The 26,808-nt window shown below is 33.5% G+C and overlaps 1 protein-coding gene across 1 annotated transcript in view; it reads left to right on the top strand.

Moving 5' to 3' along the window:
* Positions 1-23,285, top strand: part of LOC126977012 (proton-coupled amino acid transporter-like protein CG1139) — a 72,857-nt gene extending 49,572 nt beyond the window's left edge. The window contains exons 4-10 of the mRNA XM_050825656.1: positions 5,604-5,754; positions 7,509-7,630; positions 12,872-12,956; positions 13,489-13,733; positions 15,630-15,842; positions 19,541-19,710; positions 20,181-23,285. Coding sequence (XP_050681613.1) covers positions 5,604-5,754; positions 7,509-7,630; positions 12,872-12,956; positions 13,489-13,733; positions 15,630-15,842; positions 19,541-19,710; positions 20,181-20,476 — 1,282 coding nt within the window. The 3' untranslated portion in view covers positions 20,477-23,285. The remainder of the gene's footprint in view (positions 1-5,603; positions 5,755-7,508; positions 7,631-12,871; positions 12,957-13,488; positions 13,734-15,629; positions 15,843-19,540; positions 19,711-20,180) is intronic.
* The last annotated feature ends 3,523 nt before the right edge of the window (positions 23,286-26,808 follow it).

Below are 26,808 nucleotides of genomic sequence, written 5' to 3'. Positions count from 1 at the left end.
AAGAATATATCAATAAAGATCCTACCCGTTTATGGTCTTACGTTAAATCCCTAAGAACGGGTAATATAGGTCATCCTAACACTATGTCATACAACGGAAAAGATTTCAATAATGAGACCGAGATATGCTCTGCTTTTAGTCAACACTTCGAAAGTGTTTTTGAAAATCCCGCAGATTCCTATGATGATTATGAACTTCCATCGGGTTGCCTAAAAACGCATTCTGAAATCACTCAAAATTAATAAGGGCGCGGGCAGAGATGGAATACCTCCAGTGTTTCTTAAAAATTGTGCCGATAGTTTACCTTTATCAATAATATTTTCCTTGTCTGTTAATCGTTACGGAGAGTTCCCTGCAAAATAGAATGAGGCCCTCATTGTGCCAATATACAAAACTGGACAACGAAACCAGATCGTTAACTACAGACCTATATCAATCCTCAACTCGATGGCAAAAATTTTCGAGATTGTAATACAGAAGCGTATTACACCTCTCGTACATAAATTTATACCACCAGAACAACATGGTTTCATGAAGAGGCGCTCTACTGTTACAAACTTGTCTGTGCTTGTTAATTACACTGTAAAGGAAAACAGGTGGATGTTATCTATACGGATTTTGAAAAGGCTTTTGACCGCGTGGATCACATTATTCTGCAAAAAAAATTATATGCGCTTGGTATAAGAGGTGCTTTACATAGATGGCGTTACTCCTACATAATAAACAGAAGACAGGCTGTAGTTCTGGGTGGTGCCAAAAGTGATTTTATATATGCATTATCTAGAGTTCCACAGGGATCTATTTTAGGACCATTGCTGTATAACGCATACTTATTTGACATATTTACCTGTTTTAAACACGCACGTTTCTTGATGTATGCAGATGATAAAAAAATTGACTATGCCATTGATTCAACTGCAGACTGTCATCTCATACAAAAGGATTTGAATAATCCGGCAGTATATTACACGAAGAATCGCATATGTATAAATGGCAGCAAATGCCAAAAAAATATTCACGAGGCAAAAATGTCCGATTAAATTTACGTACAAGATAGGTGACTCCTTAATAAAAGAAGTAAAGTCAGTTCGGGATCTTGGTGTTATACTGGACTCTAAATTAACTATGTCTGAACACATTGAAATTATAACTAATGGAGCTCTTAAACGACTCGGATTTATCAAACGTACATGTAGATCTTTTACAAATATAACATGTATAAAAACTCTGTACTCAACATACGTAAGGAGTATTCTTGATTATGCATCATATATTTGGTCACCTCACTATGCAGTACATATAAACAAAATTGAGTCTATACAGAAGAAGTTTGTCAGATTCTTGTGCTTCAAGGATTACTCTTATTTCGACACCTATGACGATGTCTGTGTACGCTTTAGAATGGAACCTTTGTTTATACGGTGGAAAAAAAGCGATATACTGTTACTCCATATGTTATGGAATAACCTTATAGACTGTTCGGTATTATTAGAATCTATATATCTAAGCGTACCGGACTACAGAACCCGTCACACTTCCTTGTTTCACGTCCCCCAAGTAACTACAAATTTTATTTTAAAACGTATAACATACTTATAAAATACCGAGTACGCAGGTACTGACATTTTTGCGACTGTCTAAGCAACGCTTTTTACACGAAATCTCAATACTTAAAACACACGAAAATAAAATTGTAAAACATAAACACGAAAACACTCAATCACCTACACCCTCACTCACCTACACTATACACACACACACACACCTCTTAAATAATATTATTATTAACGAATATTAGATGTATACCTATTAAAGTTTTGTAACTATTATTCTTAATCCTAAATTGGCATATTTGTAAAATTATTTGTAAGTCTATTGTAATGGTATATAAAGCTGTTGGAATAGTAAATAAATAAATAAAATTTCCAGAATCTATTTTAATACAGTTTACATTTTTAAAAATTATCTTGTATAAAATTCTCGTGTCACAAAGTTAGTTGCCATACGAAACGGATTGAACGATGTTTATGAAACTTAAGTAGGTTTGGGAATAGGTAGTAATAAATTTTTATACGCCAAAAATATTTGTATTGCAATTTTTTTTGTAATGTATTGAGCGATACAAAATTATAATTTCATTTTCATATTAACTTTAACCAAGCTAAATTATACACAGTTCCCAATATACTATCTACAGATAGAGATAAATTACTACCTTCTACCGTCAGGAATTAATCAATCTATATACCCGATAAGACATTCTTATCGTCTTATATTGGGACGCGTGAATTGCAATTTCCATACAAACTTTATATCGCTGGTAAGCTATACGTCGTCCTATTGACAGACAGTTGATAAGTTTACTGGGACAGAAAAGTCAACGATAGTTACCATTTTATCTCAAGTAAGAGATAGACTGAATATGCCATATTGTGCATAAGAGTATTACAATCGAAATAATAGCAGGAAACAACTCAAGAGGGAATTTATATTATGGAAACCCAACGTCGTGATACAAGTACGACAATCTTTTAACATGTTTTTAATAATTGCCGCTAACTTGACCGGGAATAGAATCTTCCATCGATTTCAAATCAAAATCAATACATTCATGTAGATCAAGGAAACGACACTTGTGTGTGTCAAAAGTTTTCAAGTCTTCCGATTAATTTAAAATTTGCAGATGTCCTCAAAAACGATGAAAATTCAATTATTTTGCAGCTAGAATAATTTCTAGTACTCACTTAAAGGATTATATTTATATCCTCTTATTAAAATTTAAATTATTCTTGATAATGTTATTATGTTCATAAGCATAAGTGAATTTGCTAGAAACTGCCATAACCATAATGTTAACACCGGGAACAGACATAAGCTTATAATACCAACTACTCGGCTAAGTCGAGTAAGTAAGTCTTTTGTGGAGCGATGTATATGCTTTTACAACAAGATCCCAGAAAATGTTCAAACAAAAGTACCTATTACGTTATTCGAAAGAATTGTTAAAAAACGTTTGTGTGGTAAAGGTTACTATAACATATATGACTTTCTTAATGATACCACGAATTGGAAATGGAGCGACCGCCCTCAGGCTATTAAATAATAAGTTTAATTGTACAATATTACTTTGTTTACATATTTTTTGATGAAAAAAAAGCCCGCTGAGTTTGTTGCGCCCATTCTTCTCAGGAATGGTTGGTAGTTTTTATGACTTTCAATAAGTGATGTCACATCCTATTTCGAATAAAAATATTTGAATTTGAATTTAAAAATGTTCGCTGAAATATCAATGCTGCCGCCAACCCTGAGTAATATTTGCCCGTACACAAAATACGAGGTTCAGCAGTTCCAATCACTAGTATCTAAATAAAAGAATTTTATTGCAAAGCGTGCTCAGATTTTTAAACAGTTCGGTGTAACTTTTAAAGGTAAAGTTAAGTGATACAATCCACACTTTCCGAAATAAAACTTCTATATCTAATTACTAACGGATCGCCTTATCTTTACTCAAGTCATGTCCATCAGAAATTAAGTATTTGTAATATAAATTCTTTATCTAAATTTTTATATTCTGTATTTTTCAATTCAAGTTATATCATATAATACTAGCTGATCTGACAGACCTGTCCTGTCAATAAACAAAAAAATATTCGGGACAAGTATAGTCTACCCCTCGTTCACACCAAGGTATTTTACATGTATTTGACAAGTTTCATGCAAATTTCAAATACATGTTTTCAAAATACAAAAACATAAAACTTGGCGTAGACAAAATTTCTATGAAAGTTGTCAGATGAAATTCTTTGTCACCTACTAGTTGTCTACATGTATAAGCCGTCGTAAATGTGTAATATTTTTTTTTAATTGCCGATTTTTTTATGTACTAACATTACATTATCCTTAAGAGACAGACATATGACATCGCAGACTTTTCTGTAGACCTATATAAGATACACAGTTCCACCATACATTATTATGTTATATCTCAAAGGGTTTACAGGACAGGACAGCGTTTTCGTTGAAAGCTCCCAGATGGCTTATTTTTTTCCGACATTTACTACAAATTATTAATGTATATTATAACGAATACAAAAACTTAGCAAATCATATAAAAACCTTCCTCGAGAACCTCGCTATCCATTGCTAAATATAAAATGAAAATTGGTGCAGTAGTTTTTGAGTTTATCGCGAACAGACAGACAAACAGACGCCGCGGAGGACTTTGTTTTATAATATTATCTTTCTTTATTAGCTAATTTTCTTGTTCATTGTTTCATTGTGTTGTTGTTGCTGTTCTTAATATTAAAGCTTCTCTAAAAGTAAAAGGTTCTCGTTTGTTACGGTAACATCACATTACATTTATAATGAGTAGTAATGAATGAATGAATGAATAAGCCTTTATTGCAAACAATGTAAGATTCATACAATATATATAGTCTAATCTAATCTAAATAATATTGTAAACTAAGTAATATTCTAATCTAAGTAATATTCTAAGCTAAGTAATAATAATCTAAGTAATATTCTTATCTAAGTAATAATCTAATATAAGTGATATTCTTAATCTTCTACATCGTTCGCTTGTCTTCCGACATAGGCCTCCTCCAGAAATTTCCATTGTGATCAGTCCAGAGCAGATCGTCTCCACGTTGGTCCAGCCACTTTTTTTAAATCATCTTCCCATCTAATGGGTTGTCTTCCTTGATTTCTTTACCCTTGTCTTGGATACCAGTCTATAATATTTTTTGTCCATTTATCAATATTGCTTCTCAAGGTGTGTCCTGCCCATCGCCATTTTAATCTTTTTATAGTGTTGTCTATCCTTTCTAATTTCGTTTTCTTCTTGATTTGTGTTAGTCGTACCTTGTCTTTCCTTTTGATGAGTAGTAATATGTGCATATAAAAAATATATTTTTAATGAATGTTGACGAATCTATAATAACACGCATCATTATAATATTATATCAAACACCTGTTTTAGAATTAATCTCTACTTATATTGTAAAGGATAGTTTAAGAGGTTGTAGGACAAAATCTCTGGATCTTCTGAACTAATTTCGAAAATTCTGTTATCATTGGAAAGCCACGTGATTAATGAGTGTCATAGGACTCATAGGCTCCATAAATAACCAGAAAAATGAAAATTCTTTGTCGTGGTAGTCAGATTTTCAAAGTAAGTTAGAGAAAAAACGCTCGAACGAAAATGTTTTTAACGATCGCTGCCGTAATGATGAGAGATATATTATTGTTTTTTATATATTTTTATAGCTTTGGAACAACATCGAATATGGTTACACTGTTATTCCAGTGTGCTTGTGACCAAAATTATCATCTTATCAGTCTCTCTCTCTCTCTTATAAATATTTTCAAACCGAAATGAAAAGTACTTAGAATTTCTGGACGCCAAATATATCTCTGCCCAAAATAAATACTGCATTTACATTTAATCCTAGCTGTCCAACGCGGAAATTCTGTCAATATTCTGGTATACTTCCCCGTAACGATAAATTTTAATTTAATGTTATCATAGTATTTTAAATATAGGTATAAAATTTCTTATTTTAATTACTTTTCTACTTCAACTAACGAAACTTGATTTTTAGTACACTAGGTTCTCTGGTGCATCTCCTCAAGTCATCTCTGGGCTCTGGAATCCTGGCAATGCCTGCAGCGTTCAGGAATGCTGGTCTGGCAGCAGGAGCATTTGGTACTCTCATTATTGGATTCATCTGTACACACTGCATTTATATATTGGTGAGATAATGCTTAATCTGAAAACTGTAGTTTTAATACAATAATAGTATGACAGTAAGCTTCTTTCTACTTCTTCTCACTGAAGCTCAGATTCTCCGAAGTTGGTAAAATGTATTCTTATAATATGGTAAAATGTACTCGACAAATCCAACTCGTATGGGCAGCGTTCGGAAAGCTCCGTAAAATCTTCTCGTCCAAAATACCACAGTGTCTGAAGACGAAGGTTTTTAACCTATGTGTGTTGCCAGTAATGTCATACGGAACACAAACGTGGTCGCTAACTATGGGCCTTATGAGGAAGCTCACTGTTGCTCAGCGGGCATTGGAGAGGGCTATACTCGGAGTTTCCTTGCGAGATCGAATCAGAAATGAGGATATCCGTAGCAGAACCAAAGTCACCGACATAGCCCAAATGATTGCAAAACTGAAAAGGCAGTGGGCGGGGCACATAGCTCGGCGGACAGATGGCCGTTGGGGCAGTAAGATCTTCGAATGGCGACCACGTACCGGAAGGCGTAGTGTTGGTAGGCCCCCCACAAGATGGACCGATGTTGTGGTCAAGATCGCCGGAGTAGGTTGGATGAGGGCAGCGCAGGACCGATCGTCATGGCGATCTTTGGGGGAGGCCTTTGTCCAGCAGTGGACGTCTTCCAGCAGAAGTGATGATGATGAAAATCTACCCAGCACGATACGATATGGGTACCCTCAAAATTATCGCCTTAAAGGACGGCAGTGGTCCTGTTATTGCTCTGTTGATGCAAGAGAATGTATGCGGCAGCTATCACTTACCATCAGGGTACGCTGGTTTACCCTTGTGTTCGATAAAAAATATTTCTTATTAAAATAGTTGTATCTGTGATATTAACATTGACTTACAGAATACAGTGACGAATATACATGTGAGTCAACGGCGTTTTTACTTTTATTTATCTTATACTCCTATCTTTAAACGAGCAATTCTTGTATAAATAAATATATATATATATATATATACATATAATCTGAATCTCGGAAACGGCTCCAACGATTTTAATGAAATTTAGTATACAGGTAGTTTCGGGGGCGAGAAATCAAATAATAAAATCAAATCAAAAAGAAAATAGTTTTCAATTTGAAAAAATGTATTTTTATCCGTGTTTTAATGAGAAACTGCTACAGTAACATTAGAATACAAAGGTAAATTTCGCCATTATATACAAGACTATAATAGCTCATTGGGTGATCCAAAAAGCAGCAGACTCCAGTTCGAATCCAGATGTCCCATTATTTTCTTTTTGTTCAAGTGTACCTTCATAAAAATCCGAGCAAGGCTCTGTCGTCCAGGCACAAGTTAGTGAAATGACAAAGCTAGTATTTCAAATTCTAATCCTTTTCCAATCCTGAGAAATTTTTATTATTATTAATTAATTCCAAGTTGATTTCCTGGACACCGACATATTTAAGTGTAATAATACGATACTGGAAAAATATAAGTCAAAATCTATAATTTTATAATGCGTGTTTTAATGATTATAAAATATTATTATTATTTCTTATTCATTTATATTTCATTCAATTTGTATAATATTTCAATGTTTTTTGCATACTATTTAATTCAATACTTGTTTGTGTATATATTTTTGCAATGTGTGTAACACCTTTAATATTAAGCCAACCCTTAGAATTTATTATTTATTGTAATAATATTACTATGCTTTTGTTAGTGTGTTTTGTTGGTGATAAATAAATAAATAAAAATATCAATAAACTTACAGGTAAAAACATCACAAGAAGTATGTGTAGAAGCAAAACAGCCTTCAATGGGATTTGCGGAGACATGCGGCGCTGCTTTTAAATTTGGACCAAAGAGGCTACGGCCTTGGGCAAACTTTTTTAGGTTATTATTTAAGGATTTATAATAAAATTATTGTACTTACGTAATAATAGCATTTGTTGGGTGACTACAGTTGCTGGGCGACCCGAACGAAGGTCATTATCATGGTGTAGGTGTATAGTGTCACGTTTGGCATAACAATGTGCATCTGTAGAGTAAGTTGGAGCATTTGCACCTAAAGTATACTGTAAATCTTGATTAAAGTATTCCATTTTTAAAAAGATCAAGCATAGATACTTAAAACCGCACGCAATCCAATTATATAAATTTTCGACAACACGCTCCACAAACTGAAAACATAAGACATCCATTAAAAAAAAAACAAAAGATATTCTTATTATATATTTATCAGTTAATATTTACTTTTTGGTCGCATTGCTTATTGAACGCCGTATGAATTCAAATCAAATCAAAATCAGTTTATTCACGTAGATCACGGAAATGACACTTATGAATGTCAAAAAAAATATATATTTTTCTTATTGAGTTTACCGCTACTTCGTAAAGGGTTGAGCTAATGAGAAGAAGTAGCAAGAAACTCATTGCCACTCATTTATATCAAGATTTACAGATCATTTCAATTACAATATATAATATGTAAAATGTAAAATGATGCAACAAACACACTCAAACGTCAAATAGTCAATGTCTTACACGAGTAAGTCAAAAATGTAAATGTAAATTAATACAAAAGTTATTGCGGGCAGTAGCTGCATCATCCACATACACCATAAATCATATCATCATATTATAAGTAAATTTCACTTTACCAATGCTAAAACAGTTTCACAAATGGGATGTAACTTTTACTGATTAAACAACTTTTTCAATTTAGCGGCGTCGCTTCATAGATTTTTAATGCGTAATTATTTTTAACGTAATCTTTTTCAAGGTTGCCTTTCCAATCAGCTTTAAAGTTAAGCCTACCGTTATTCCTAAGATCCGGTAATGGCCAATCTTTCCCATCTCAATTCAGAATCTTAAGTACATTTCTGTATCTGTAATCCTCTTATTATTTCTCATCATCTGTTATAGATAACTGACAACTAATTATTATACAATTATATTATGTCTGCCAAACAATACATCAATTTCATCAAAAATTAAAGTTATATTTATTTGTTTATAGAATTTTTTTAGGTTTACAGCAAACCTTAATTTTGTTATGGCAGCACTCTTATCTTGCCAACCACCTTGAAATTTATAGATTTTTTCACATTTTACTTCGTTATACTATATTAAATTTTTCTCATATTTTAATAGGCAAAAGCAAATTATTATCTATGTATAAAGTTGATGTATATAGATATACCTAATATGTTTTAGATATTCGCGATCTTTGTAATAAATATCTGTAAACTTAGAAACAAATCCTTATTTTAGAAACAAAAATACACGAAATCGGGATATTTGAGTCACCCACCGTAACGTCGTTATGTTCGCATTTGAATATGATAATCAATAATAATAATAATCATTTTTTCAAGTCTAATAATATATGGTACAGAATCTTTGTGCCCTACCCTCTGCGGTAGAATACAGGGTATCCTACCGTCTGCGGTAGTCTGTCGACCGTCTGTCTCTGGACAGAGGCAGTTGCAGAGGCTAGGTCCTTCCGATAGCTTATACATTACCCGACAGACGTTGGTCTGTACATAATAAATAAAATACTGTTTTTTATGAATTTGTCAATAATATTTCATAACATCAAGAATTGTTTCGTAAAATATGCTTCCTGTTGTTATAATGAAATTGTTTCACAGCAGAACTGTCAAGCCGTGCGTCAATTTTTCTCATAGAAAATATGTCCATACAAAACAAATATTGGAATTAAAAATAATTATGGGTCTCAAATCGAAATAAAAACTATCCTTTCTCTCAAGTTGGACTAAACTGCACTTGATGAAGTAATCCCTATTAAAATCCGTTCATTAGTTTAGGAGTCCATCGCGGACAAACTACGTGTCACGTAATTTATATATATGAATTAAGATTATACACTAAAAGCTTTGCACTTCTAATCGGAACTATTTGAATTTCGAATGTTATATTTTTTGGGATGTGACCTTCTTAGTGATAAAACAAAACATTTGCTTATCCAGGGTGTTAAAAAAGTTCGCGAGAGATGACCAAAAAGCTGCGTTCTCCTACATCATGACAACGCTTATTCAGACACGGCCAACAAAACTAAGTCATTTTTATTCCGATAAAGTACAACTCATCACCCATCCTGCACATAGCCCCGACCTGTGATTTGTGTATTTTCCCAAAAATCAAAGATTTGATGATAGGTTTTACTTTTACCAATTTCGAAGAGGCAGTGATAGCGTTCAATCAGCACTTAGAAAACATGCCTTCAGATCTATGGTCCTCCAGTTTTCAAATATGGTTCGATCGCATGAAAAAATGTTTACAATGTAAAGGAGAGTATTTTGGAGAGTTGAAAAGCAATAAAAGTAATATTTTGGTTATAACATGTTGTTTTTTTAAGTTACGCAGAACTAGTGTGACCTACGTATATATTTAGCAAACTCAAAGACTTTGGTTTGTGTGTGTGTTTTTTTTTAATATGTCTGTGTAAGTATGTCTCTTTCGTAAAATATACCAAGGGAACAGTAGGATAAAATTATCTATCCCGAGATGCTGTGGTCTGATTTACTTTTCCTAGTTTTATGAATTCCGAGAGCAATTGCCTCTTTCCATTGTTTGAGAAACACAATGTTTAGCAGAAACAAATTATAAATATTTTAAGTGAAGCTCCTTAATAAGTGCTTTCGAATCTCCGACCGAGACGGGGGCGATAGGCCCTATCAATATTTATGATCTCGTGTTGTTCATGAAATACTCATAGAAGTTTCCATAATATAACAAAACATTATATTGTGTCTATATTTACATTGGGATTTTAATTCTAGATTTATTATGATAGATTATATCAATTTTAGATTATTTTTTTTATGAAAATAAGGGATTGAAACGCCCTACCCATTACATTGCGGTGCCGCTCAGGATTCTTGAAAACCCCAAAAATTCTGAGCTTCACTAGAATTGCGCTCGTCACCTAATTTCACTAGCTACGGCGCCCTTCAGACCGAAACATAGTAATGTTCACACATTACTGCTTTACGGCAGAAATAGGCGCCGTTGTGGTACCCATATTCTAGCTGGCTTCCTCTGCAAAGGAGTCTCCCACTGGTAAAATTCATGTCATTTAATCCACCAAAGTTTTGTTATTAAAGAAGTGACGGATTGTAGGATTTCAAGAGTTTTAGAATTACTCACAAAATTTTTAGCATTCGTATTTCACAAGGCATCCTTTTAAAAGGAAAGAATTCTTAGAATCGCGAAATGGTACCTTTGTAAGCATACACTCTGTACTCAACACGACATTGTCGATGGAATTGAGTAAGAATACACGAGCTAATCTTTACTTTCAATCGAATATTGGAACATAAGAACGATTTACAAAAAAAAAGTACTTCAAACATGCATACATATATATATATATATATATAATACGCTGTAAAACAAAGAGACTAAGTTAAGAATAATTATTTCTTACAATTTTATAAGGGGCAATACCATTAAAATCTTAAGAAAGGAAATTACAAATTGTATAAGAATGTCTCGTAACAATTCGAAATAGCCCTAACACGTCTAAGATATAAGGTTCTATTGCCTACCATCCAGTCTCATCACCAGATAGATTCAATGGTATTTTCGTGTGAAATACAATTTTATTACAATTACATTTTACTGAAAAATTCGGGTATTCATTTGAGGTCACCTGTATCTCGACAAATAATATTGATAATAATACACATGTATGATTTACTGGTTAAAGAACCAAAAGAGCAGTATACTTATAAAATTTGAGTAACTTTCTAAGTCATTCGGAAATAATCTATAAACTTGATAAACGCTATAAGAATAGCGAATTAGGGGTGTCACTATCTATATTTTTTAATAAAATTTGAGAGTTTTTGCATATTATAAGTAACAGTTTTAATACACGCACAATATTAACTACTTCATTGTAATATTGTATTATAGAGGTGTGTAGTTTTGTGTAACTTATATAGCTTGAAATTATTTGTTAATTTGTATTACTTTCATTTGTGGTTTTTGTTTTATGGGACAGAAGGACAAACGAGTGTACGGGTCACCTGGTGTTAAGTGATCACAGCCGCCCACATTCTCTTACAACACCAGAGGAATCACAAGAGCATTGCCGGCCTTTAAGGAAGGTGTACGCGCTTTTTTTGAAGGTACCCATGTCGTATCGTCCAGGAAACACCGCACAAATTCCACAGCTTTGTAGTACGTGGAAGAAAGCTCCTTGAAAACCGTACTGTGGAGGACCGCCACACATCCAGATGGTGTGGATGATATCCTAACTTGTGGCGTGTCGTGCGAAGGTAGAATTCGGCAGTAGGAATCAGGTGCAACATCGCTTCATTGTGTGTCCTCTATCGCATTTATCACGGGGTGTGTGGTTTTTATCTCTACGTTGATTACCTTTTTCACTGGTAAAAGTGTGAGTCTTAAGATTTGTTAATATTTATCATAATACTGTTTGTTTCCTATACATGATAAATGATAAAAAAAAAATATACGTTCACAAAAATCGTCAACTTTTAATAGTGATTTTTATTATTATAACACTAGAAATAAAGGATTGCTTGTGACTAATTCTAGTAGGCTTCATAAGATACAAAATAGCTTTAAGGGTAAATGTATACACTTCTATAATAAAGTCCCAGCCACTGTTCAGGCTTTATCTATAAATAAATTTAAATGTTTTATAAAAAAATGGCTCTGTCGTAAATTTAACTCCACTGCTGAATATCTAAATGATCGGACAGCCTGGGACTAGATTGTGATTATTTTATAGCGATAGAAATGATTGTACAATATTGTATATTTTTATTGAAACGAGCGCAAAAAAAGAATGCTGGGAGAGTTTCTTGCGCCGTTTCTTCTCTCTCAGAGAGCCATTTGTTTCCGAAGCGGTAGTAGTATCTAGTAGTTATTAGAAATGACATCAAAAATAATACCAAAGGAATCAATTTTGAGAAAATAAATGCCTTTTATGCCTTTCTGAATAAATAAATTAATATTAATGTGTAAGTTTAATAGACTTTAAGTCACGGGGGTCAAAATATATCCGATAGACAGTGTGTCATTCTATAAGAAGTTGTCTGATAAGCTACTGGGTGTCTATATAAAACTTTATAATTTCAGGACATTCATAGACTGGGCCCTGACGTGTACATACTTGGCTGCTCTTTGTGTTTATATTGTGTTTATTGCTGAGAATTTTAAAGAGGTAAGTAAATAACAGTTATGTATTAACAATTATTTTATAGGCTAATAGCCTTTAATCTGTATTTTGCACTATATATGGCTTTCACACATCGTAAAACAGCTGATGATTGTTGTAAAGGGAATGGTTATGATCATAGCTGCAGATGGGGAATTAAGATTTCTGAGACTCATCTAGATAGGAGGGAGATAAGCATATCTATGGCGTTCCTCTAAAGTGCAGTTTTCATGAAACTCTCTGCAATCTTCAAATTGTAGAACGAGCATCCTTGCGCCACTTCAGGTGGAGTTCTGGAACCATACGACATAGATACCTGATAAGCCGGACATACACCTAAATTAATGCGTCTTCTCTTCGTTAAGCCCTCTTGGATTCCTCTGGTGTTGTGAGGAGAATATGGGCTAAATATAGTGATCAAATAACACCAGTTGATCCATGTGTTTGTTTGTATCACAAAAAAAAATTTTTTTTTTTTTTCAAAAATACGTTAATAGTTGATTAATATACAAATCCTAGAATCAATTCTCCATTGCAGGTTCTAGATGAGTACGTGCCAAGTTACAAGCTATCCGTGGAAGCCTACTGTGCCTTGACTCTCGTGCCCTTAGTGCTGATCTGCCAGATAAGGAACCTCAAGTGGCTGGTTCCGTTCTCAGCTATTGCCAACGTTCTACTCGTCATCTGCTTCTCCATCACCATGTATTATATCTTCACTGATTTGCCAAGTCCCAAGGAAAGAGAAATGGTTGCCGGTATTGCTCAGTGGCCGCTCTTTATTAGGTAAATGCTTATCAATTTAAACATATGTAGTAACCCTATTAGATTTACTATATCTTAATATATATATTTATTTTGTGCGTCTGTTGTAACTGAACTCCTCCTAAACCTGGCTGGACCGATTTTAATGAAACTTTCTGTGTGTCTTCAGGTGAATTTGAGAATAGTTTAAATACACAATTGAACTCCCTCCTAAACGGCTGGACCGATTTTGATGATTTTTTCCAGTGAATTTGAGATTGGTTTAGATTCTCAATTCCGTCCATATAATATAACTCTCCTGCTCATGTGTATGTTAGTGAACTCCTCCTAACGGCTGGACCGATTTTTCAAATTTAAGACATGTGTACAGGAGAACGTCTGTCGGGTCCACTAGTACAAATATAATTCCTTGAGAGAACCATGAGTAATAATAATAATAATTTTTATTCGCTACTTTTGAAAGGATACATACGAAATAAGAAGAACTTCTCGATATATAGTACTCACACTAAGTTATAGAATGTGTTAACGACAGTTATCGTCCATTACACGGACCTTTTTTTTATAAGCCATCGCTTAGAAACCTAAATGAAAATAGTTGATTAAAAGAAATCTTTTTCCCGTATTATACGAATGCTTGAATAAAATTGTGTGGATCTCAAATTATCACTTGTAACTTTCAAATTGTATCAAAGGATATGCTGTAGACTTTTCGATATCAACTACTTTAGTATATTTATTAATATAGACCACAATAAGTACTACTCCAACTATTCCACATTAACGAAATTAATCTTAATAAATTATAAAATAACTCACAAATTCAAATCTCTACTTAAACTTTTGTATTGTGATCTGATGTTCAGTACATTAATTATTATTAAGTTCATTATGTCCAACTAACTCACGGAGACCCAATTTCAATGATAAAATCTTTAGCGAGTGCGTAGCCACTTAAATGAAACGCTTTTGATCACATTAATCATTATTTCACAGATTTTAAAGACAATCGAACATAGCATATTTATATAATAATAAATAATAAATTATTTATTTTGCTAGAAAACATGTAACAATGGGTGTAAATAGTTTTAATGTATCAATGTTATCGGCCATTTCTGGCATGCAAAATTATTATTTACAAAATTCTAGTTATTATTATAATTGATTTAACATTAATAAACTCTATATTTTAAGCACTTAAGTCAATTTAAATTATAATTATTATTTTTAAATGTCATTATTTAATGACTAGAATTAATATATATTTTAAAGTCAATTTAATTAAATCTAATGTGTCAACATTTCATTTATGGAATAAAAACATTTATCTATAAGCCATGTAAAAAGATCCTTTTTAAATCGTTGGACGGGTAATACGCGTAAGCTTGGAGGGAGTTTATTAAATATTTTTATACACATGACATAGCTACATTTTCCGTAGGATGCATTATGAAATTTGTGTGCAATCACATAAAATTGATATACTTGCCATAAGAATTAAAGTTAAGGTATAAGACTTGATAAATCAAGTGCCAATGATAGACAAGTATGTAATAGTTTCCAAATATTTAAGATCGCCAGTAGGAGGCTCCTTTGCACAGGATGCTGGCTTGATTATGGGTACCACAACGGCGCCTATATCTGCCGTTCAGCAGTAATGTGTAAACATTACTGTGTTTCGGTCTGAAGGGCGCCATAGCTAGTGAAATTACTGGGCAAATGAGACAGCATCTTACGTCTCAAGGTGATGAGCGCAATTGTAGTGCCGCTAAGAATTTTTGGATTTTTTAAGAATCCTGAGCGGCACTGCATTATAATGGGCAGTGTGTATCAATTACCATCTGGCAGAAGTGCTGCTCGTGTCTTCTGTTATTTTTATAAAAAAAACTTGTCAATATTTTACAATTATTTCAGTACCGTCATATTTGCTATGGAGGGTATTGGAGTGGTGATGCCTGTCGAAAATGAAATGGCCAAGCCAGAACAGTTTCTTGGCTGTCCAGGAGTACTAAACGTAGCCATGACAATAGTCATAGCTCTCTATGGAATTGTTGGATTCTTCGGTTATATGAAGTTCGGTGACGACGTCAGGGGAAGCGTTACTCTCAATCTTCCACAAGATGAAATGTAAGTATTTATAAATCACTACAAAGTCAATTACAGAAATAATATAGAAACTTGCCTTGTTATTGGAAATGTTAATAGTGTAGATCACCCTGTGGATAATGTTTTACGGGCTTATGATAACAGTATAACTTTCCCTCGTGTACTAATAATAGTACATTATTGCAAAGGCCATTGGAAATAGGCAATTGCAGGTCGAGTATGAGTTTGAACGCCGAGCCGTAGCCGAGGACTTCACTAAATACAAGACAGGCAATTGCCATTTCCCGAAGAGGCTTTATAGTGCTTTTCTCAAAAGAATGCAGGGAAATAAAACACACTTTTTATATTATACATTACATTGATTTCACTGGAAGCGTTTTCCATTGCCAATTTGAGTTCTGATCTTCAATCTGGTGGAGTACAATCAATCTCCATTTCACTTTCTGAACCATTGGAACTCATTTTAATTATTATTTAATTTATATTTATTAAGTAGGTATATAAATAACAAATCAAGACGAATTTTCAGCTCTGCCGTCAATTTTTTTTTATCATCTGTGCCGACAGGCAAACGCATTTATGGCTATGCATTTATGCAATGAGACTATGGTATGCCAAGAATAACAAAAGAAATCCGATCAAAGAGTATTTAATAACCCCAGCACGCCGGTTCATACAACATTGCTCCGCCTTGTAATGTTCCAAATTCAAAAAACGCTCCTGCAATAGATTTTCTTTGTCCGAAAATTTGATACTTCACGTGATCTTTTTTCGAAAATAATGACAATATTTCCATGCATGTTTGAGAAAATGTTCTATAATCACAAAAATGGCAACGTATCATTCCTCTGGTGTTGCAGGAAAATGTCTTTGGTCCTCTTCCATAGAAGGACCAAGCAGATATATATTACTATAAGTCTTAATACTATGTCGATAAGAGTGATATTACACCCATGATGACCAGTTACTGAATTTCACACTCTTCTTGGTTGAGAGAAGGTCCATTTCCACATTCTACCTCCCATCTTCCGCTGCCAATATTAAAAGATATGCCAAGTTCCTATGTCCACCTTTACTTGTTTTCTGTTACCTTTTTTCTTAGAATCGAGTTATCAGATATCAATTAGTATATAGCAATAGCAATGACAGAGCAATATTGTATATTTTTATTAAAAACAACGCAAAAAACAATGCTGGGAGAGTTTCTTGCACCGCTTCTTCTCTCTCGGAGTGCCATATGTTTCCGAAGCGGTAGTAGTATCTAGTATATTAGAAATTACATCAAAAAGAATATCGATTTTATTTAAAGTGTGAACAAAATTAATTTTAGCGCTACAATTAATTTAAAGTTTAGCAAATTCTTACAAAGGTGCGATTTGTCACTTGAGACTAAGTCGAGGACCTAAACACACCCGTACCATAAACAGGTACCTTCAAAAAAAGCGCGTACACCTTCCTTAAAGGCCAGCAACGCTCCTGTGATTCCTCTGGTGTGGCAAGAGAATGTGGGCAGCGGTGATCACCTAACACCAGGTGACCCGTACTTTCGTTTGTCCTCCTTTTCCATTAAAAAAACACATACGAGGAAAATGATCATAAATTATTATATCACATTTAGCAATTATATTGCAGAATATGATTAGAAATATTAATTTTATAAATTGAACGCAGGGAATTACTTTAAGCTTTTTCATAGGCTGTCAAAAAAGCCTGAATCGTATTTCCTCAAATATTTAATTTCCAAACAAAACAACAACAATGAACACGATAGTAATAGTCATTATTTCAACTTTTACGCTCCCATATTTGTACGTAATGAATGACACATGGACGGCTTAGTTGGGGTCTAAATTACCAGTGGGAGGCTCCTTTACACAAGATTTGTTGACTAGAGTATGGGTATCACAACGGCGCCCTTTTTCTGCTGTAAAGCAGTAATGTGAAAACATTACTGTGTTTCGGTCTGAAGATCTTTTTTGAATGGGTGGTAGTTTTTGACGTTCAATAAGTGATTTAGAATCCTATTTTGAATAAAAATATTTGAATTTGAATTTAAAGGTAGCCGTAGCTAGTGAAATTACTGGGCAAATGAGACTTAACATCTCATGTCTCAGAATTTTTGGGTTTTTCGAGAATCCTGAGCGGCACTGCATTGTAATGGGCAGGGCGTATCGATAACCATCAGCTGAGCGTCATGCTCGTCTCGTCCCTTATTATCATAAAACAAAAAATTTCATTTGATTCCTATCATACGCATTCCGACTGTCACTATCACTTTCACAAAAATTTATCCGACTTCCCTCTTGTTCTTCCCCACACAACTTTCGCTCAAATACATTATTCATTTTTCCATTTTATCTTCAAATAAGTCGCTTGACTTACCGGTCACACTCCATAATCAGCTGTTTCTCGACATACAAGGTCGTGATAATATAAAAGTAAAGGGTTGTAAGATTTATTGCTCCATCCTTCATTTCCACTTATCAAATACATGTAGTTCTGATTACGATAACCATGTATTAAGACGCAGTTGTTCGATTTGAAAATATCTTTATTTAAATAACTTTTACCTCTTCATATATCTCGTCATATTTATTGAAAAGACTTCATATTGATTGTTGATCAATTTGCTTTTCATAAAAAAGCATTTATTTTCTCAAAATTGGTTCCTTTAGAATTGTTTTTAATGTCATGTCTAATATACTAGATACTACTACCGCTTCGGAAACAAATGGAGCTCTGAGAGAGAAGAAACGGCGCAAGAAACTCTCCCAGCATTCTTTTTTTGCGCTCTTTTTAGTGAAATATACAATATTATACTGTCATTGTTTTACTATTCCTATAAAATAATCATAATCTAGTCCCAGGCTGTCGGATTACTTAGATATTCAGCTGTGGAGTAGTAGGACTTACGACAGAGCCATTTTTAATAAAACATTAAAATTTATTTATAGATAATTCCTGAACAGTGGCTGGGACTTTATTATAAAAGTGTATACATTTACCCTTAAAGCTATTATTATGTATCTTATGAATTTGAATTGAATTTGTTCATTTAATCCACTATACGAACATTGAGTCACTCACTATAATAATCCCTTGCAAAAAAGTCCGTTATATAATTTTAAAAGATAACTTCTACATTATTAAGTGCCGTAAATTCTTGCAATAGCACGAAATTACAAAATTACAAAAAAATTTAGTTTTGAAATTCTTTACGTTTGTTCGTTCGTTGCTCTCATATCAGACATCTATACAATATGGCAAATAGGTACATATTTTTGATATTTCTATCATCGGTGAGTTATGTAGATAACATGACATATATTAATTCCGCAGTCCCCTTGACAATATGAGCCTGCAAAGGTCGTAAAAAGGTCGCGTTTTAATCCATAAAAAATATTTTATTTGTGTTATAAATTTTTCTTTGATTAAAACGAGTTACATAACACTCGTTTTAATCAAAGAAGATACGATGAAGTCGTTTAAGGCTCAATACTTGTTATCTTATTAATAACATAAAGATACTATTTATTAAATTAGCATCGAGAACTTACACGCTCTTTATAAGATTCATGAAAAGAATTAATCTTAACAGTGAGCTATAGTTAACAGTGGGTATCACAATAGATCACATTGTTCGCAATGAAACGGGGGTACACTGAACTGTACTAAAGCCGCTTTGCAAAACAATACCAAATACTTTCGTTTGTTTTCAGACTCGCACAAAGTGCTAAGATCCTGATGGCATTGGCAATACTCTTCACATATAGCTTGCAGTTTTACGTCCCAATGGAGATGATTTGGAGACAGTTGCATCGCAAGATCGCAGTCCGTTATCACAACATCACTCAGATCACAATCAGAACGGTAGCTGTTATTGGCTCAGGTAATTTTTTTTTTTTTTATTTAAAAATCTAGACCCAAGACACTAGAGCCAAGTGCTCAGTGTGCCTAAAAAAGTTTTCACTTCAAAAACTCTAATTACCTTTATTTATTTTTGTATATGCATGTAAAATCCATTACTTGTCATCTCAACCTACCTCGTCTTTTTTTTATGACAATAAGGAATGAGACGAGCAGGACGTCCAGCTGATGATAATTGATACGCCCTGCCCATTACAATGTAGTGCCGCTCAGGACATTTGTCCTGTCTACACCTTGAGACAGAAAACGTTATAAGTCTCATTTGGCCAGTAATTTCACTAGCTACGGTGCCCTTCAGGCAAAGGAGCCGCCCACTAATCTATCAAGCATATATTATGAAATCTTTACGTTTCTGAGATAAAATATTGTTAATGGTAATATTATTAAATCGTGTTAAAAAGTTATAATTTTAATTATAATCTTTGTCAACAGTTGCTTTAGCTGCCGCTTTTCCCGACTTGGAGCTCTTCATTAATCTGTGCGGTGCCATCTTCTTGTCCAGCCTGGGTCTTCTAACACCAGTTATTGTTGATACTGTTCACAAATGGGACCGAGGCCTCGGATTTTGTAATTGGATTTTAATCAAGAACATCTTTATTGCATTGATATCATTGATTGCTTTATTTGCTGGCTCTTACACATCGGTTAAAGGAATGTTATCTAAGTATCAAGCACCACTGAATATTGCAAATTTGACAAGTACAAACTTCAATGATACATTGGTCTAACAGCCGTTCCCAATATTCAGTCTATCTCCGGTTGTGGCCTACATGAGATAAAAATTGTAGCTATCGTTGACTTTTCTGTCCTAATAAACTTATCGACGGTAATTCACCTTATCCGTACACGCTGTCTGTCAATGGAAGGACGTATAGCTTACCAGCGATAGAAGTTTGTATAGAAATTGCAAATCACGCGGCCCAATATAAGGCGATAAGAATGATTTATCGGGTATATTGGGACAGCTTCAGATTATTGACAGCTAATTACTGACAGTAGTATATTGGGAACGGCCGTAAGAGAATAGAGGCTGTGCTAAACAGTGTATAGAAATGCATGAAACAAGTTTAGAACTAGTTAGTGCGGAACTGCGTGAAATACAATGTAAGCTGTTCATACATATTCTAACATCAAGCAGGAAGTGAAACTAATAGTTACTGTCTAATAACTCAAAACGAGATTAGATCTAAGACAGGAATAGTTTTATTTTATGAATTACCTTCGATACTAGAAGAATTTACATTCGCTTGCATTCTTCAGAATAATTTAGGATTAAGCAAGTATTTAATAGACTTACGGCCGTTCCCAATTTTCAGTCTATCTCTTACATGAGATAAAAAGTTTGTATGAAAATTGCAATTCAAGCGTCCCAATATAAGGCGATAAGAATGTCTTATCGGGTATATTGGGACAGCTTCAGATTATTGACAGCTAATTAGTGACAGTAGAAGTTAGTAATTTAATTCTATCTGTAGATAGGAGCATATTGCGAACGGCCGTAACAAGATATGGACTATGTTACATATGGTTCTTTTTATCTTAAAGCAATATCGTAAACGAGCTTCGGAAATGAAATTATGCTAAAATCATCAGCTATTTTACGTACCCATGTTACTTGCAAACTTCATCAATATAATTGTTTACTCGCTGAATTTACTTTCTGTTAATTGGCGCTTTAATACTGCCAAAAGCTTACAATCTTTAGTATTTTTAATAAAAATTACATTAATACGTGCCAATACAATAAGACCTGAAATAGAAGTTTCTCCTTACTTTGCTAAGTATTTCTATGCATTGTATATAATGATTGAATGGTGCTAAATTGTACAACTGGTATTGAATGATGATGGTACTTATAACCTATCAGTATAGGTTTCTTAGGCAAAGCAAAATCATTTTAGGTTCCCTTTAAGGTGTTGAATATCTAGTGACATAATTGGCAAAGGCAAGAAATAAAAAATAGCTTTAATATAAGTCTCAATAAGATTCGTTAATAAATCGTTTCCATATCAATAGTGGACTTATTATACTTAGGACTTTTAATGGAAAAGAGAGACATTTAGACGTATAAGATATACCCCCTTATTCATAATAGTCTGCTAACTTAAAGCATTGCCAATTCTCACTCTGTCTTCTTCTATTGACCTAAGTCAGAATGAGAAAAAAACAGTCCTAAGCGGCTGTTTAAAGTTAGCGGACCATTATGAATAAGGGGGATAGAGTATAAGACACAACTAACTATGACAATAATAATGACAGAATTATTTTCCAATATGAATTTTATGTACATTGGCAATAATTAATAAAAAAAATATCAAAACTAGAAGAAAGCTTCCCGTATATGCACCCTAGCCTTAATTTTAAATACATTTAAACATTGTGAATACACCCAATTTCTTTTGAGTCAGCCGATATTCACGGAACTACCCCGCTGTACTATTCACTTTTCTCAACTTCGTTCAATTTCCCGAGCAGTATATAGGTCAGGTAAAAAAATTAAACATAACTTCTTTGATCGAAACCTTCAATAAGGCATATGCATAATAATTTATGCTAATAATAATTTTACAAATGAGACATAACATCATGGGCATGGCGTATTAATTACCATCAGCTAAACGTCCTGCTCGTCTTGTCCCTTATTTTCATTAAAAAACAAGGTTAAGTGTTAAAGAGTTTATAAATCGGAACACTGGAAGACCCTGTGTAACATATAAAAAAATACGTGAAAAATGTCTTATAAGTTTGAGTTTGCTTTGACTTTACATCTTTGCTTGTTAACACTTCGTTTAACTTAAGGCTTCCATGATATTATCAGTTTAATCTTCGATATTTCCTCAACTTCTTCAATTTCCAAAGTTTGTTCATATAATGTAAGCGAACACTCTCAAGTGCTTAGATGCATGGATGAGACGCCGCTGGAAGATATTCTGAAATATGGGAGAAATGATAATATTTGTATGATGTCATAATAATAGTAAGTTAGTAACACTGGCCTGGATAAATACCACTGGACAGGCTGTTCTATATGTTTGACAGTAAATTTTTTGTGCCTATTTGAAGTGTCACTCGCGAACGTCCAGAGAACTAATTTTGAGGTATAATATAGATGGCTGCTAAGTGACGTAAAATACTCTGAACAATTTTTGCAAATTGAATTAATTTCCTCCGTTTTCCGTATTATATATACTTTAAGAATCAACGTTATAAAGTACACTTTGTTATGTAAATACTTTTCCACCATCTATCGATGTTTGCTGAGGTTGTCATTACTAGTTTTAGTACAGCAGACTAGCTAGATGGCCAACAGCTCCAAAATGGCGAATATCAAACAGGTACACTTTGACAGCCGCCAGTTTAGTGGTATATAGTTGAGGTCAGTGGTTAGTAATATGTTGTGAGTCTCTTGTGATATGTTGACATAAAAGTGTATGATAATAATTCGTTATAATAAAGTACAAAAATGATTAAATTATATTTCGGACTATAAATACTATTTGAGTTTGTGTACATAATATTAAATATATACTCAAATAATGTTGTGGTTTTATTATCCTGACCTTTCTTCGTTATTTATCCATGTCGACCTATATATTTTCGCATGTGGTGCGTCTTCTAACCAGTGCCGACTAGATTATGGTTACCACAACGAAAGCAGTAATGTGTAAGCATTACTGTGTTTCAGTCTGAAGGGCGCCTTAACTAGTGAAATTACTAGGCAAATGAGACTTAACATCTTATGTCTCAAGGAGATGAGCGCATTTGCAGTGCCACTCAGAATTTTTGGGGTTTTTCAAGAATCCTGAGTGGCATTGTAATGCGCAGGGCGTATTAATTACCATAAGCTGAACGTCCTGCTCGTTTCGTCTCTTATTTTCATAAAAAAATTGCTTTACTATTGTGATGAAATCCTGAAAAGTGATAGTAACAAAATCGTTTGAGAGTTAAGTGTCTTGATTATATATCTATCATCTACAGTATCTGTCTTATTGATAAACGCAAAAGTTATTTCAAGTTTAGAATTACATCTCCCTGCCATGCAATTCTGTAGTGACAAAGGTAAGATAAGGACTCAGGAAAAACTTTACTTCCCGTTTATTGATAAAACAGAATAAGTTTAATTGTACGACTCAATAGGAAAAGAATGAAGGAAATTGTGACGTTAGCTGAGGACTGTGAATTATTTAAGGCTCTTTGTTGATTTTGCTTTTTCACATTTTTGCCACAAAAAAAATATTTTGGTTTGAAGTAGCCACTGTACTTCACTGTACTACTCTGTGCTAAAATCCTCAGCACTCTATGACATGCTAATTTGATAAAAAAAATAGTAATATGAATAATATTTTAACAGCCTCAACTCTTAAGCCTACTTCTAGCCTAGCCAAATATAGAGGTAGTATACAGTGAGAAAGTATATATAAGTAGTACTTATAATAACCATAATTTACTACATGACAGAGTAAAGCTGTAACGAGTACGTAATAGGGTGGAGGCATCTGATTGCAGAAATAACGGCGTCAGTATATTAGACGCGGGAAGCTCTTTAACGATATCAAGGGAAAACACTTTACAGTGTTAAGGATTCCTAAGGATAGATTAAAATGTCTTACGGTATATTGCTATGCTGCAATGCTGCCGCTATCAATACCAACTTTGTGCTGCAGAAGGGGGCTATTCGCGCTATTTATAACCTAGGTCCTAAAGAATCATTGAGAGATTAGTTTAAAGATATAAATATCTTGACTGTTGCCTCTCAATATATTCTTGATAATATTATGTATGTACATAAGCACATAAGTGAATTTGCTAGAAACTGTCATAACATAATGTTAACACCAGGAACAAACATAGACTTATATTGCCTTTTACTCGACAACGTTGAGTTAGTAAGTCTTATGTGAGGCGTTGTATATGCTTTTACAATAAGCTCCCAGCTAATGTTCAAAACAAATGTATTATGAAATTCAAAATAATTTTTAAAAATCGTTTGTGTGGTAATGGTTACTATACATATATATATATATGTATAGTAACCACATATATATATACATATATATATGTATATATATATATATATATACTACTACCACTGACTGGGAATTGAGGCGACCGCCCACAGAATATTAAATAGTAAATTTTAGTGTACGATTTTACATTGTAACCATATTTTTATATAAAAAAAGCCCGCTGAGTTTGTTGCGCCCGTTCTTCTAGGGTTCTAGGGTCGGAGGCATACCTTTTGGAATGTATAGTTTTTGACTTTCAATAAGTGATTTTATATATAGTTTTTATGTTGGTATTACGTTAATAATACCATCTTTGTGCTTCGCTATTTATAACCTAGGTCCTAAAGAATCATTAAGAGAAAAACTTAATGAAATAATCATGTAGACTGTTGCATCTCCATATATATTCTTGATAATATTCTATATGTTCAAAAGTACATTAAGGAATGTGCTAAAAGCTGCGACAATCATAATGTGAACAAACATAAATTTGTTATGCCTACTACTCGGTTAACTCGAGTTATTAAGTCTTTTATTGGGCGATGTATATATTTTTACAACATGATCCCAGAAAATATACAAAATTCCCGTTCTTCTCAGGTCTGAAGCACACTATTTTAAATGGATGATACTTTTTGACGTTCAATAAGTGATTTTAAATCATATTTTGAATAAAAATATTTGAATTTGATTTTGAATAAATATACTTGGCTAGGCAGTACCTGAAGCTTAATGAAACATTTCGATGTTCTTGTGTTACATGCCTCGTACTTCTGGTATCACAGACATTCATTATTAAATTCATAACATATAACAGTAATAGTATTGCAGTGGTCAGCAAAAGAAACATTCATAGACTGATGTGTAAATATGGTCCGAGGCGAAGCCACGCGACACATACGTAAGTCCATCAATGCCTTGCCGTGGTCAAGGCTTGTACACTACTTTTCTTCTTGCTATCGAATTTTGCTGCCTCTTGAATTTGAAATTGAAATTTCAAACACTTTCAAAAATCAATGACGAACAACAATATTTTTTCCTGCGTTAAAATGTTCATTTTTTTTAACAGCTTTCTATTTGTAGGCCACTTTGAAATCTGGATTAAATGAGGTTGAAGTATAAGATCGTTCCATTTTTAAATTACACGACAGATATGGATTTTCATACAATTTTTGTCGGCCGCTGCTCCCATGTATTTGGCCAGTACAGCAAATTCGATATATCTCGAAGAAGGTTGGAAAAAAAAATGCTCAAACACCCATGCATTTTTGAGAAAATACTTCTTTTGCTGTTTAATTCATTGAATCCATCAGTAAAATAATATACAAGTTTGAATAATCTTAATGATCATATCACAAATAATATAATTTATACATAAGTATACGAGTGCCCTTCAATAAATTGTGAGAATAAAGTGCAAACTGTTGGGAACCAAAAGCACTTTATGCAAGGCTAGAATATTGATTAGAATAAAAAAAAAAATAGTAAGAAAACCTTTAGTTAGAAATGGAAGTGTTTTTTTAGTTTGTTCATTCAAATTGTCGAAAATGGAAATATTGCATTACGTGCGGTCATTAAATAACTGTGCTCGAAAAATTCCCGTAAGGAAACAGTTAATCAAGAACTATGATACTTATGAATAATAAACACTTAATTATGAATTTATACCGAATTCTATATTTGCACGTTTGTATGCTAAATGTAAACGTGGAAGAGAATCCAACAAAAATGATCTTCGCTGTTTTTAAACTTTTATCATCGCGGAACTTTATCATTAAAATTTTTATGACGGGTACACAAGATATATTATATTTTAATAATTTAGTGCCGATGTGTCAAGAGTTTCTCGCTAACACCACCCCAGTTCCGCCGCGACCAATATTCGTGCAATTGGATCGAAATATCGGCACCAAATTAATAAATAAATATAATAAAAGTAGTATATCGTGAGTACAAGCTATAATAATTACAATATACAGTTGAATCCGGATATAACGACCATCAAGGGACCGGCGATACTATGTCGTACTAACCGAACGACGCACAAAACGGAC

Source organism: Leptidea sinapis, chromosome 43, assembly GCF_905404315.1.
Source record: "Leptidea sinapis chromosome 43, ilLepSina1.1, whole genome shotgun sequence".
In the NCBI taxonomy this organism is placed as follows: domain Eukaryota; kingdom Metazoa; phylum Arthropoda; class Insecta; order Lepidoptera; family Pieridae; genus Leptidea; species Leptidea sinapis.
Note: the sequence above shows the minus strand (reverse complement) of the source record. Positions and strands in the feature narration are given on the sequence as shown.